Below are 14538 nucleotides of genomic sequence, written 5' to 3' on the forward strand. Positions count from 1 at the left end.
GAACGAAGGGGGCGGTGACCTGAAAAAGTTTGGGAACCACTGCTCTAGTGCAAGCTGGGATGGGCGAGGCTGCAGCAGGCCGAGGGAAGGCTGCCTCCGCCGTCCCTGACCCCAGGAAGGCTCGCCCTGCTGCATCCCCATGGTGGCATTGCGTGGGTGATGCGTGTATCTGGCATCCCAGGCGGTGGTGAACTCTTGAGGTGGCTGAGAGGAGGCCACTGCCTTTGTGGGAGACACAGGCTTCAGGCTCTCCCACAGTCGAGGCCTTCAAGAGGCAGCTGGACAACCATCTGTCAGGGATGCTTTAGGGTGGATTCCTGCACTGAGCAGGGGGTTGGACTCGATGGCCTTGGAGGCCCCTTCCAACTCTGCTATTCTATGATTCTATGACATTAAGCAGCCACCACCGGGGTGATGCCTTCCACAACCGCTCACTCTGCTGATGTGGGCAGCAGCTGATCATGCGGCTCTCCATCCTGTGGAAGATTCCATAGGAACCTGCCTTGTACCAAGTCAGACCTCCGGTTCAAATAGCTGACTACTGTCTCCCCCAGAGCTGGGAGACTTCCAGAGACCTGTGAGCCATTTTCAAGGGCCGCACTTCCGCTGCCACCGCCTCACAGAACCCCCAAATTTCGAATTTGTCGCCAATTCTTGCTGGCAAACCCCTACAGAACACAAAGATGGCCAAACTTAGCCGAACAAGCTCCATTTAGCCACCCTAGCAGTGTGCTGACAAAGCAGGGAGTTTGTTTCTTTGGTTCCCTCAAATTTTTAGTGGCAAAGTGACAGGAATTTTCCCCAGCCCTGCCGGGAGATGCCAGGGATTGACTCTGGTTGGCACGCAACGCATGTGCTTTATCACCGAACCATGGTTCTTCCATCAGCTGGTTTGTGCAAATGCCGCTGTGACTAAAGGCACAGGAGCAGGCGAGGCTGTTTTCTTCTGGTCAGTTGGCAATCCAAATAAATATGCAAATAAACTGCCTAGTTTGAGCAGAAGGGGAAGGTTTGCTACTGCTCTCACCTCTCTTGCATGGCACTGCAAGACCATTTTTAAAACATGGCTTCTCTCCAAGCATCATGTGCCTCTCCTATGGCATCCCAAAGGCTGCCAATTTCTTGGGGGCTACATAGCCCTTTTTGTAATCCTCAGCATTTGCAGAACACCTTAAAGCAAACAAGGCACCTTTTCTCATATCCATCATCTCAAGTAACTGAAAACATCATAGAATCATAGAATAGCAGAGTTGGAAGGGGCCTATAAGGCCATCGAGTCTAACCCCCTGCTCAGTGCAGGAATCCACCCTAAAGCATCCCCGACAGATGCTTGTCCAGCTGCCTCTTGAAGGCCTCCAGTGTGGGAGAGCCCACAACCTCCCTAGGTCACTGGTTCCATTGTCGTACTGCTCTAACAGTCCTGTAAGGCAGGCCAGTATCATCATCCCCGTGGGCTGAGAAAGAGAAGCTTGCTTAGAAACCAACGCACAAGCAGGCCCTTAGCGGTGGGCAGTAAGGCAGCCCAGATTTGTGGATGTCACCACATAATTCAGGGTGGTAAAAATCCAAATTGATTGGAAAGAGCTCCAAAAGGATCTCTCCAAATGGGCCACAAAGTGAGAAAAGCATTTCAGTGGAAGTTAAACTGATGTATATTGGGGGGGGGGAACCCCACCTTCCTGTATACACTGATGAGGTCTGAAAGCAGGAAGGAAATCTTGAGGGCAGCACTGGGGAGCTCCATAAAAACAGAGGTCCGATGTTTGGCTCTTAAAAGGGCACATCCTGTTGTCAGGGTCTTTAGGGAAGGGACTGAAAGCTGCTGGTATCAAGAGGCAGCTGGACAACCCTCTGTCAGGGATGCTTGAGGGTGGATTCCTGTACTGAGCAGGGGGTTGGACTCGATGGCCTTGGAGGCCCCGTCCAACTCTGCTATTCTATGATTCTATGATTAAGGCTAAGTGGTTTTGTTCAGGAAAACACCAGCTAAAGGGGTAAAGCTGAGAGATTTGTGTAGAAAATGGTCAGAGCATTTTCCTCCCTGTCTTGTAATGTTAGAACTTGGGAGTCATCCAGTAAACGATTGGCTGGCAACCGATTCTGGACAGCCAAAAGAAGGTCCTTCTTCAGGCAGTGCGTAGCAAGCCTATGGAACTTGCTGCCACATGATGTGCCAATTAGCCACTGGTTTAAGGCGGCTTTAACACAGCTTTCCCTCCCCTCGCCCCCTCCAGATATAGAATCATAGAATAGCAAAGTTGGAAGGGGCCTACAAGGCCTTCGAGTCCAACCCCCTGCTCAGTGCAGGAATCCACCCGAAAGCATCCCTGACAGAGGGTTGTCCAGCTGCCTCTTGAAGGCCTCTAGTGTGGGAGAGCCCACCACCTCCCTAGGTCACTGGTTCCATTGTCGTACTGCTCTAACAGTCAGGAAGTTTTTCCTGATGTCCAGCTGGAATATGTTGGACTACAGCTCCCATCATGCTGGCGGAGGATCATGGGAGCTATAGGGAGGCTGCTTTAAAATCTAATTAGACAGGCTCCTCTATAGCAGTGTATAGATTTTATTGATACTTCTGGACACAATTTTACTTTTCAAATCTATATGCCAGCATTCAGTCAATAAAAACCTCACAAACCAATTCACAATGAAAGACCAATAACAACAAGCCATTTAGCTGCTGGATTCCCCCTAACATCCCACCCACAGAAAAACCCAATAAAACTATAAATACAACTTTGTAAAAAGACAGAATTATTGTTGCAGAAACAGAGAAAATGCCAAAGCTTTAGCTGACGGAGCACCAATATTTAGAGACTGAACTGAACCCCCGGCCCAGGGCTCCAGGGGCCTTCCTAAGTGTTAATTTCTCCCCCCCACCCCCACCCCCCCCGCTCCCCACCACATCCCACCCCCTGTATAAACTCGGTTCATTGCAACATGAAGTCCAGAAACACGCAGGAGCGTTCGAGGAAACCTCTGTGCTGTTGGGGTAGAGTGAGAGAACACCAGAGAATCCACCCGACTGCATCCTCGCGCGTGGATTCTCTGTGGCTGTTCTGTAAACTCCTCCCGCCGTCTTTACAGGGACAGAGCCACGTGGAATTTCTGGTGCCTGGTGAGATGGTTCTTGTGAACAAAGCTTTTCTCGCAGTCGCCGCATGGGTAGGGCTTCTCTTCCAAGTGCGTCTTCTGATGCTCTCGGAGATACACCTTCTCCCTGAAGCTCCTCCCACAGACCCAGCATATAAAGGGCTTTTCTCCCGTGTGGATTCTCTGGTGGACTGTGAGGCTGCTCTTCCCTCGGAACGTTTTCCCGCACTCCACGCAAGCGAAGGGTTTCTCTCCCGTGTGGATTCTCTCGTGGTACGTAAGAGTCCTCTTGGCCCTGAATGTCTTCCCACACTCTTGGCAAGAAAAGGGCTTCTCCCCTGTGTGGATTCTCTGGTGATCTTTCAGATACATTTTCTCCCGAAAACTCCTCCCGCACTCCCAGCATATAAATGGCTTCTCTCCCGTGTGAATGTTCTGATGTACTGTCAGGCTGCTCTTGTCCCTAAAAGTCTTCCCACAGTCTTGGCACGGGTAGGGCTTCTCACCCATATGGATTCTCCGGTGGTAACGGAGCGTTTTCCTGTCCCTAAACGTTTTCCCGCATTCTTCGCATGGGAAGGGCTTCTCTCCCGTGTGGATTCTCTGGTGACTTATAAGGTTGCTTTTCTGCACAAAGGTTTTCCCGCACTCATTGCAAAGGTAGGGTTTGACCCCCGTGTGGATTCTCTGATGAAGAGTAAAGTGACTCCGTGTCCGGAAGCTTCTCCCACAATCTTGGCAGTGATAGGGCCTCTCTCCTGCGTGGATTCTCTGATGGTCCCGGAGATAATGCTTGTCCCTGAAGCTTTTGCCACATTCCTGACACACGCAGCGCTTCTCCCCGGTGTGGATTCTCTGATGGACAATGAGCTTGCTTTTTTCCCGGAACGACTTCCCGCATACCTCACACGGAAAGGGTTTCTCCCCCGTGTGGATCCTCTCGTGGACGCGGAGGTCGCTCTTGTCTCGGAAGGCTTTCCCGCACTCGCCACACGCGTGGGGCTTATCCCCCAGATGGATGCTCCGCTGGTGTCGATCGAGCTCCTTCTTGCCCCGGAAGCACTGCTCGCAGAGGGGGCAGGGGAACGGGCTGCCCGCTGGACCAGCGGCCTCTGGCAAAGGCGGCAGAGGCTCTTCTGGCACAAACTCTTCCTCGTGGTCTGTCGGCTGCTCGAGGCTCTGAGGGGACGACAGCTCAGGCGATGCATTGTCCGGGCTGCTCGGTGGCTCCACGGGGCCACTTTCTTCTTCCGACGTGTTCCAGAACATTCCACTTGAGGAAAGAAGGTAGAGGTCGTTCCCTGGGATAGAAGGAGATCCACACAGCGAGAGAGAGTGAGAATGAGTCTCTCTCATGCGCCCCCCACCTCTCTCTCTCTCCCCTCCCCCCCTGGCTCTCCATCCCTGAAGCAGTCCCCACTCGCACCGCCCCAATCACCCCACACCTCTGCTCTGGTAAGACACCAGACAGCCAGGGAGAAAGATGGACTGAAAGAACCTGGTACTAGGGACATGGTCTCTGAGACAGATGGGAAGTGGGGGGCAGGGCCCCAGCCTTCCAACCCTTATGTGAGGCCAAGAGTAGCCCTCAGAGGGATCGGGCCACAGCAGCTTGCAGAAGAGCAGGCCAGATTTCTGTGAAATGGGGACAGTGGCCTACCTCATGGGGTTGTTGTGAGGTAAAATGCAGAATAACAGTTGGGTTTGTTGGTTTGTTTTTAAAGTGAGAAGAACCGTTGTTCCATGGAAGATCCTGTCCTTGGCATATAGTGCCAGGTACTAACCTGACTATAAAATCTGAGGTAGAAGTTGATGGGAAAATAACTCTCTCTCTCTCCCTCTCTCTCTTTGCCTGTGAACCCAGAAAGTTCTGCCAGTCAGAGTAAGTAGGACTGGACTGGGTGGACCAACGGCCTGGCTCCTTACAACACAGAACGTCAGAGACCCTAGCGTTGGGGGTTGTCTGGGAAACATACTGCAAGGGTCCCTCCTGGGCCTAATAATGGGTATTTCTGGTGTGGCCTCAGCCTGCAAAAAGCAGGAAAACCACCTGGGACTCCTATCTCAGTTGAATGCGATGAGAGGACGTACACGGAGCGAGGAAGAAACAAGCAATCGCTTCCTCCCAGCAGCCGGGCCCGCACCAGAGACCTCCCCGTGAGGAATGCCCCTAAGGGCAGGCGGACGTCAGTCCGTGCCAAAAGAGCACTCTGGCGCCCAGCCCGCCGAGCAGATGCCGCACCCGGAGAACAGAGCGTTCCACCCAGGCCTGACCTCAGGCAAAGGCGAGGCAGATCGTGAGCGGTACTTTGGATGAGGACACAGGCAGGCCCTTGGCAGGGAGGGGCTCTCACTGCCAGCAACACTAGGAAGGAACATCGCAGCTAGGAAGGCCACGGCACGGCACGCCGACTCCCAAATACCAATGACTGCGCGTCATCTCTGCAATAAAAGTAAGACAGCTGGAGAGCCTCCAGTTCGGTCTTGTTGAGGAGCGGCGAAGCCCTGGGTTGTGTTGCTTTTCTTTGCAACCAATGCTTCCTGTGCCGTGTACCACTTACCTGCTGCTTATATACGAATAACTCAACCGGATCTATGGTACAAGGCAACCCTGCCCTGCGCCTCTGTATTTCTCCCACGGCTGCAGATTGGTGGCCCAAGTGACAAGAAGAGTAAGGCGGCATCCCTCAGAACGAGCTCACTGAGTCCAAGGCTGGGAGAAAAGATGCTACGTGGCCTTCTTGGTGGCTGCTCCAAGGCTCTGGAACTCCCTTCCCAGGGAGCAGGGGGTTGGACTCGATGGCCTTGTAGGCCCCGCCCAACTCTGCTATTGGATCCCCCCTTTTAACTAGTTACAGTTTTTATTTTTTTAAAAAAAATGTTTTTAATTTTACTGTAGGTTTAATTCTATTTTAACTTTTGTAATTTATATTTATATGTTTTAATTGTACATGTTTCAATCTTCTAAACCACCTTGAGTCCCAGTACTGGGGGAAAGGCGGCATATAAATAAATTATTATTATTATTATTATTATTATTATTATTATTATTATTATTATTATTATTGGGGAACACTTGCCTCCACAACCTTAAACGGCTTGAGACCAAGTTACTTGAAGGACGGCCTTCACCCCTACCTGCCTGCCCACACTTTAAGATCCGAAAAAGAGGCCCTTCTCATTTGCCTACCTGCGAGAGCAATTAGGTGGCTGATCACACGTGACAGGGCCTTCTCTTCAGTGGCCCCACATCTTTAGAACAACCCACAATGGAGGTCTGCCACGTTCTGTCACTGCAGGATTTTAAGAAGGCCATGAGAACATATTATTTTACCATAGCCTCCCCTGATATGAGTACTGTTGCTGCTACAATTGCCACTGTTGTTGTCATGGATTTTATTGTCGGCTTTTATTGTTGTTTTTATTGCTATTTTATGGTGTTTATGTTTTTATTGCTTTTAATATTTTAACTGTATTTTATGTACTGCACTGCTGTAAGCCGCCTTGGGTGGGTTTCTGCCCTGAAAGGCAGACAAGAAATGTTTTAAATAAATAAATCTTAATAAACCGAGAAAGGGAGTCTTTTCTCCCACCAGGTGAGGTTTTCAGGGTAGATGGTTAAGGCGAGGAAGTGGAAGCTGGTGGCCCTGATGTCAGTGGGGCGGTGAACCCGCTCCAGGTATCAGTCATAGAATCACAGAATCACAGAATAGCAGAGTTGGAAGGGGCCTACAAGGCCATCGAGTCCAACCCCCTGCTCAGTGCAGGAATCCACCCTAAAGCATCCCTGACAGAGGGTTGTCCAGCTGCCTCTTGAAGGCCTCCAGTGTGGGAGAGACCACAACCTCCCTAGGTAACTGATTCCATTGTCATACTGCTCTAACAGCCAGGAAGTTTTTCCTGATGTCCAGCTGGAATCTGGACTCTAAATCAGAACTCTAAAGTTTCTGTAAACCACCCAGAGAGCTCTGGCTATGGGGGCGGTATACAAGTGTAATAAATAAATAAATAAATAAATAAAGGAGCTATATCCAAGCCTTGGGGGAGCCTAACTAAGCCACAGGAGAGAATTTTGTCCTTTTACAATGGGGAAACCCCCCCCCCCCACAAAATCCATAAAGCCACCAAATGAGTGGCAAAGAGGCCATCTGGGAAATCCTGGAGGGGCAGTTTGGAAACCCAGGAGGGCTGGATTTGGCCCGCGGCCCTGAGGTTTGCCGCGGCTGGCTTGCTACCTGGTGTCCTATAGGTCGAAGGCCCAACGCTTAACAAGCTGCAAGAAACAAGCTGAAGTTGCAAAGCGCAGGAAGAAGAAAATAGCTTCTGTCTCATGCTGTCAACCCTCAGAAATGTAATTATTAGACCAAAGGAGAGCAAAATCGGACACGGGTGTGTGTGTGTGTGTGTTGATCCTGCATGGGCCCAGCCCGTGCCTCGTCACCCAGCACCATAAAGATAGAATCTCTTTGATTGGCTCTAAACATGAAAATGAAATTCAATAGAAGCAGATGCAAAGTTCTGCATTTAGGGAGAAATAAATATCAAATGCACAGCGCTAGGATGGGGGATATGGCAGTAGCACATCTGCAAAAGATCTTGGGATTGCAGTTGATCACAAGCTGCACGTAGTGTTTTGCAGCAGCAAAAGAAGCTAATGCAATCGTACGCTGCATTAAGAGAACCAGAGTTTCCAAGTCCCAGAAAGTAATGATAGTTTTGCCTTATTTTGTCTGGCTGTTATTTTAATAATGTATTAGTTTGATATGTTTTTAATCAGTCTTATGTATTTTATAGTATTTTTGTATTTGATGTTGTTCCTCGCCTCGATCCAGAGGGAGAGGCAGGTAAGAATGAATTATTATTATTATTATTATTATTATTATTATTATTATTATTATTATGCACTAGTTGGACCTCATCTCGCATGCTATGTCCAGTTCTGGGTACCGCACTTTAAGAAGGATTTAGACAAATTGAAAAGGGTTCGGAGAAAGGCAATGGACAAGGTCAGGGATGCATAGAATCATGAAATCATAGAGTTGGAAGGGTCCTATAAGGCCATCAAGTCCAACCCCCCCCTGCTCAATGCAACTTTCCGATGCGGAAAGGTTGAAGGTAATGGATACATTTAGCATAGAGAAGACTGAGGGGAACCATGAGAGCACTCTTCAAGTTCTTCAAGAGGGCAAACAGTTGTTCTCTGATGCCCCAGAGGACAGGACTAGAGCTAATGGCCTTAAGCCAGAGGAGGGCAGATTTTGGCGGAACATTAGGAGAGACCTCCTGATAGAAAAAACTGTTCGTGGGCCCCTCCCTAAATGGAGACCTTAAAGCCGAGGCTGCTGGCGTGCTCGGGGTTTCCTGGATCAAGCAGGGCGTTGCCCCCCCTTCTAGTCTTATGACGCTATCTGTGATCTGTCCCTATAGACCGGGGATGCATGACCTTTCTTGCCCCGAGGTCTGTATCAGGTAGCACAAAGGCACATAACCCTGAGGATTCTCTTCCTAGTGTTTGAGCTAGCAAAGGAAACCCTTCCTTATCTCCAGTCTCAGAGAACGGGAAGGGATTCCCCTGCTAGCGTGGGAAACCCCAGGTCATGCTGTCACTGTGGCAGAGGCAAGGCGGGGAGGGGAGGGGTCTGGCAGGCCACCAGGAATGTCTCGGTGGGCCGCCTGCGGCACACGGGCCGCCTGTTTTGCACACCTGCTATAGACGGCGGTGGAAACGGCACATTTCCGCTGACAGATGTTCCTGAGTGTTGCCCACCTGTGCTCTACCCCAGGGATAAGGAAGCCTGGAAGCTTCCGCTGTGGAAAGGAAACGGGTGATTTACCCAGAGAGATCAGCAGCCTGTAGTTCTCCATCATCACCTCCCAGTGCAGCTCCTGCTGCCAGTCCTGCAGCATCTCCCACTCCTCTGGGGAGAAGGACACGGCCACGTCCTCGAAGGTCACCATCTCCTGCAACGACACGGAGGACTGGGCACTCAGGGCCATCGGCTGCAACCATGTTGAGGCAACACCACAGCCCACCCCATGCCAGGCAATTCCCCTGAGCAGGGGCTGCAGAGGGAGATTTGGGGGGTTGAGGCCGTACCATACCAAGGGAGAGAGAGAAGTTACTTCTTTCTAAAGAGGCTTTAAATCAGTGGTTCCTAAAGTGGGCGGTACCACCCCCGTGGGATTGCATAAGGGGCGCTAAGAGGCAAAGGGGCCGCAGGGGGGCGCTCGAGGTGGTATTTTCCGAGAAGCGCCTCACCAGAAGGTCTTAAAACCCAGGGACATTTTTATGGGAGAAGGTAGTTTGGTCCCAAGCCATATAGGGGAAGAACCCACACATGTATTAATACCGTTAAAGAAGAGTCCTTTAAACGGTGAATTGAAATGTTTCAAAAGCACTAAAACGCTAATGAAGAGACATACCCTGCTTGGTGTGCCCTGCCACGCTGGCTACAAAACAGAGGTGTTCGCTCCCTTTTCCCTTGGCAAGCCTGCAGCGAGTGCTTCCCATTTAAAGGGGCCGCGTGCAGCATGGCCCCTTTTTCATTCTCAGCTCCTCCACCTGGCCACCACCGCCGCTGCTCAACCTGGGCGCCCAGACCAGCAGGATCCAGAGGAGCATGGCCCCTTTAAATGGGAAGCACCCACCCCAGGCTTGCCGAGGGAGGGTGGGAAAAGAGAGCGAATGCCTCTGTTTGCAGCCAGCGTGGTGGGGCATACCAAGCAGGGTATGTCTCTTTACTTTGAAACATTTCAATTCACTGTTAAAAAGACTCTTCTTAAACTGTATTAATACATGTGTGGATTGAGGAGGGTCTTGTTGGCAGCACGGCTCCGGACAACTCGGGCTGATGGAGCGCCTCTCCCGGCATGACCCTACCCAAACATACTACACTCATCATCTAAGGCCCAGCTAGGCTACTGCTGTGATTGACCTGCTTTTTAAACACACACGTTCTCTTGCAGCAGCATTTTGGCCCCTCCGGGCGCTCCTTGATGCGGGGCTTGCCACTGCCATTAACCCCGACCCTCTCCCTCCCCAACCCCACTGGAATCCCAGGGGGCACTGGGCATGAGTTTGTGGAACCAAGGGGGCGGTTACCCGAAAAAGTTTGGGAACCACTGCTTTAAAGGATCGCATTGGCTTCAATGCTGATGCATGACAATACGCCTCCAGCCAGGTACACAGAGGATGCCCTCTTAAAACAGGGGGTGGGGGCTGAGAGGAGGGAGGGGAGGGGAGGCGTGGAGGGAAAAGTAGAAGCGCTCAGACATACACAAGGCGTTCCGGGATCAAAACATCTCTGGCATAGGAGCCATCCAGAGCAAAACATCACAAGAGGCGTGATGACACCTGATGTTGCCATTCTGACGCTGGCCTGGGAATCCCACCCACGCCTCCGCCTCCACCCTGTTGCACAGCAGACTCCATGAGGGACGCAGAACCTGTGCTGAAGCGCCCTGCACTGCCTCCTGGCAGCCATTTTGTGAAAGCGCTCTTTACGCACTCTCCAAAATCTAGCTGTCCCCACCGGCCCTGCTCCGAAGTCTCCAGAAGGAGCACATAACCCAGCCTCCCTCAGCACTGTGCCCCTCCAGATGGGTTGGACTGCAACTCCCATCATTCCCAACTCCAGCTCCATCGGGAGGGCTGCCCTTTCGTGGCTTCAGCATCCCAGCCATGGCCTTAGAAAGCCGGGCAGTTTTAGCCCGTCGCTGGGCCCTGTCCGAGCCAGCTGCTCCCCCAAACTCACCTCTGGCCTCAGGCCCCTCCAACCTGACCGGCGGCCAGCTCCTGCTCCCTGAGCCCTAGACCTGACGATGGACGCGGAAGGGCTCAGGCAAGGCGTCCCGGGTCGCTTGCGCAAGTTCATGACGCCTTCGGAATGCAACGCGTAGCCAAGATTAAGAAACCAAGACGCTTACAAGGATGAGGAACGCAGATCTGCGTAGCAGGAAGAACCTTGGGAGCCACGCTAGATCTCTCCGCTTGGCTGCCCTCCGAATTGCTGGACTGCAACTCCCATCATCCCCAGCCAGGATGGAAGCTGTCATCCAACATGTCCAGAAGGCACCAGGCTGGGCTGGGCTCATAAAGCGAAGGCCACCGGGCCCCAATCCCACACCACGAAGCAGAACCTCCGTAGAGTGGCTGAAGTCATAGGAGAGTTCCAAGGGGAAAGAGTAATCGCGTTGCACTGTACCAAGTCACCTGCAGAACAGGTAGTCCCAGATCATCCAGGTGAGTCAAAGGCATCCACGCCCTCACAAGGGAGCTGGTTCCTGCAGCCTCAGACACACAGCGCACGTCCTGCCCTGCCTTCTCCCAGCCCTGGCAGCCCAGGACCTCCGTCCCCTACCTTCACAGGCTGCAGCTGGTGCCCGTCCAGCCTCCAGGGGCAGGCAGGGTGTCCCCCTCACAGCCAGAGGATAAACCCACGGTCAGTGGCTCACCTGAGTCGGACCTCCTTCCGCCGTCATGCCTGGTCGGCCTGAGAGCTGGATCTGAACCCAGCTCCGGTTGGCAAAGGGCACTCAGCAAGTGAAGCTCAAGGGAATCAAACGTTGCATGTGAGAATATATCTGGGGTTCAGGAGAAAAAAACAATTTCTAATATTAATAATAATAATAATAAATGCAGTGGGGCTGACCGACACCTGTATAGTAATACTGTGCTCGCCAGAGAGAGTGTGTAAACTCCCGTGCATTTCATACAAGTGTGGACAATTGCCGAGGCTCCTGTGTGGGTCGCCGTCTGCTAGGGTGACCGCACGGAAAAGAGGACAGGGTTCCTGTATCTTTAACAGTTGCACAGAAAAGAGAATTTCAGCAGATGTCATTTGTATGCATGCAGCATTTGGTGAAACTCCCTCTTCATCACAAGTGAAAGCTGCAGGAGCCCTGCCCTCTTTTGTGTTGGTCACGCTAGGCAGGGCTCCTGCAGCTTTCACTGTTGTGATGAAGAGGGTGTTTCACCGAGTGCTGCATGCATATGAAGGACGCCTGCTGAAATTCCCTTTTTAATACGACTGTTAAAGATCCTGGAGCCCGGTCCTCCTTTCCATAGGGTCACTCTACCCTCTGCCCCACAGCAGCCACCCCTGAAATCCCAGCAGTTCTCTTGGGAAAGGAGGCATGCAAATAGTAGCACCTTTCTTTCCCAGCAGAATTGGGAGGAGAGGGGGCACCCCACCACCAAACAATTGTTTGGTTAGATGTAGGGCGCCCCCGTTCTGCAGAGAGACAGAAGAGAGAGACCCTTTTTAAATAAATAAATAAATGCTGCCCAATTAATGGGTGGGTCTGCACCCTTTAAATCAGTTCTAAACAAGTTAACTTGTGTACAATTGACGGAACTTTGCAGCTCCAGACACAACAGCAAAAGCGCTGATTCGACGCACACAGGGTCACGGCAAAGGGCATAAAGGAAATTGCACGCTCTGCAGAAAACTGCAATTGTCGGAACTAAACCGACCAGCTGAACTGGCCGGCTTCCCTCCCCTCACCCGGTGCACCCTTAGGGACAGAAGTCGCGCGCTTATATCGGATCAGAAACTTTGTCCATCGAACCCAGAAAGGTTTCAACTGAATGACATCCCCCCTCGTGCAGAGAGCAGTCCCTTTCTCATCCCCTCCTGTCTCAGCCTTCCCCAACCTGGGGCCCTCTGCATGTGTTGGACTACAATTCCCAATATCCCCCAGCCAGCATATTGGTAATTGTAGTCCAAGACCTCCAGAGAGCCCCAGGCTGGGGAAACTTGTTCTTTCTTATCCTTTTTATGACTGCAGCTGCCAGGAATTGAACCTTAGACAGTCCCCACGCACAGGGGCGCTTCCTCGCTCTTTAAATGGAGGCGAACACCCCACCTCCGTTAAAAGAGAAACCGGCCCCCGTCAGGACGACCCCCACCCCCAAAGGTGGTCTCTCCCGTGGCCAAGAGGGGCTGGGCCTGCCCCTTGCACCAGAAGTGCCGCCACACGGTGCACTTAAGAACTGAACCCTGCTGGATCAGACCAAGCGTCTATCCAGTCCGGTGCCCTGTTCTCACAGTGGCCAACCCGTTGTCAACCAGGAAGCTGCAAGCAGAACATGGTGCAACAGCACCCTCCCGCCCATGTTCCCCAGCAGCTGGTGCACACAGGCTTATTGCCTCCGATACCGGAGATAGCACACCACCCTCAGGGCTAGTAGCCATGGATAGCCTTCGCCTCCAGGAATTTATCCAACCCCCTTTTAAAGCCATCCAAATTGGTGGCCGTCACTGCATCTTGTGGTAGTGAGTTCCATAGCTTAACGAAGTGCTGTGGGAAGAAGTCCTTCCTTTCATTTGTCCTGGATCTCTCACCCATCGGCTTCATGTGCGACGACCCTGCTGGGTTCTAGTATTTTGAGAGGGGGAGAAAATTGCCCCCCTCGCCACGTTCTCCACACCAGCCATGATTCTGCACACCTCCATCACGTCTCCCCGTAGCCTCCTTTTCTCCAAGCTGAACAATCCCAGCTCTTGTAACCTTCCCTCCTAGGGCAGAAGATGCTCCAGCCCCGTGACCCTTTCATTTGCCCTCCAGCTCTGGCCCAGGCCTCCCGGCCACCCCATGGGGCAACGAGCGAGGGGGCGCAGACGCCGCCAAGCCCTTTGGCATGCTGCAGCGGATGGCCGAACACGCCGCTCACACAGCATCCTCCGCGAGGTGGCCACTGCGGGCTTGCATGGGGGTTCATTGCTGGCCCTGGCCCTCGGAGCCCCCCCTCCACCCACAGCCAGGCTCCTGGGCTTGGTGGCCCATCACCACCCTGCCGGTCTGAGGAAGCCAAAGCGGCTTCAGCCTGGCCCTGAGCTGAAGAGGAGGAGGGAGCTGGGTCAGAGACACCCACCAAACCCTCTGTTCCAGGTTGGGGAGGGGGGCAGGTTAGGGGGGTGTCCTGGAATATGGGGGGGCAGGGCACTGGGAGGGGGGAGGGTTTCTCCCCCTCCCTCCCCTGCCCCCTTGCCTTCCTTCCCCCTGCAGCTGCCCGCCTGCCTTGCCCCCCCACCCCCACCCCAAAGCCCCTCGCCCTCCTCCTGCCCCCAGACCCACCAGGCAGCCCCTCCGTCCAGAAGGAAGGGAGAAGGCGCTGCTCCCTTTGTCTGTCCACCACGCTCTATGGCTGGAGCCCTCCCCACTCTCCCCCCCACACACACTCTATGGCACCCCCCCATGTCCATGTCACTTCCTTGAGCCTCTCTAGAAAGGAGCATCCCTTGTTTTAACCCTAAGAGCGCCCCATGACAAGCACACCCGGCAACTGGCCCACCGGAGCCCTCTGCTGGCCACCTGGGGTCCGGTGGCTACCAGGGGGGCTGTAACGCTCCCACGCAGCGGCCTTCCCCCCCCCCTCAAATCTGGCACTCTCCGGCTGCGTTGGAACTACAGACCAGTCGGCCTGACATCCATCCCTGGGAA

General features: G+C 52.9%; 1 protein-coding gene across 2 annotated transcripts; it reads right to left on the reverse strand.

Annotated features, from left to right (window-relative positions):
• Positions 1-2902: 2902 nt before the first annotated feature.
• LOC134395767 (gastrula zinc finger protein XlCGF26.1-like) lies at positions 2903-14219 on the reverse strand. 2 transcript variants are annotated; one of them, XM_063121940.1, is made up of 4 exons: positions 14173-14219; positions 11548-11676; positions 8928-9054; positions 2903-4394 (listed from the first exon to the last, which is right to left on the reverse strand). In XM_063121940.1, the coding sequence occupies exons 2-4, from the start codon at positions 11572-11574 to the stop codon at positions 3082-3084; spliced, it is 1467 nt and encodes a 488-aa protein (XP_062978010.1). In that variant the 5' UTR covers positions 11575-11676; positions 14173-14219; the 3' UTR covers positions 2903-3081. The 2 variants fall into 2 exon arrangements, with proteins under 2 accessions (XP_062978010.1, XP_062978002.1); XM_063121932.1 differs by lacking the exons at positions 11548-11676; positions 14173-14219 and adding an exon at positions 10848-11356.
• Between the last annotated feature and the right edge of the window lie 319 nt (positions 14220-14538).

Source organism: Elgaria multicarinata, chromosome 1 (genome assembly GCF_023053635.1).
Source record: "Elgaria multicarinata webbii isolate HBS135686 ecotype San Diego chromosome 1, rElgMul1.1.pri, whole genome shotgun sequence".
NCBI lineage: Eukaryota > Metazoa > Chordata > Lepidosauria > Squamata > Anguidae > Elgaria > Elgaria multicarinata.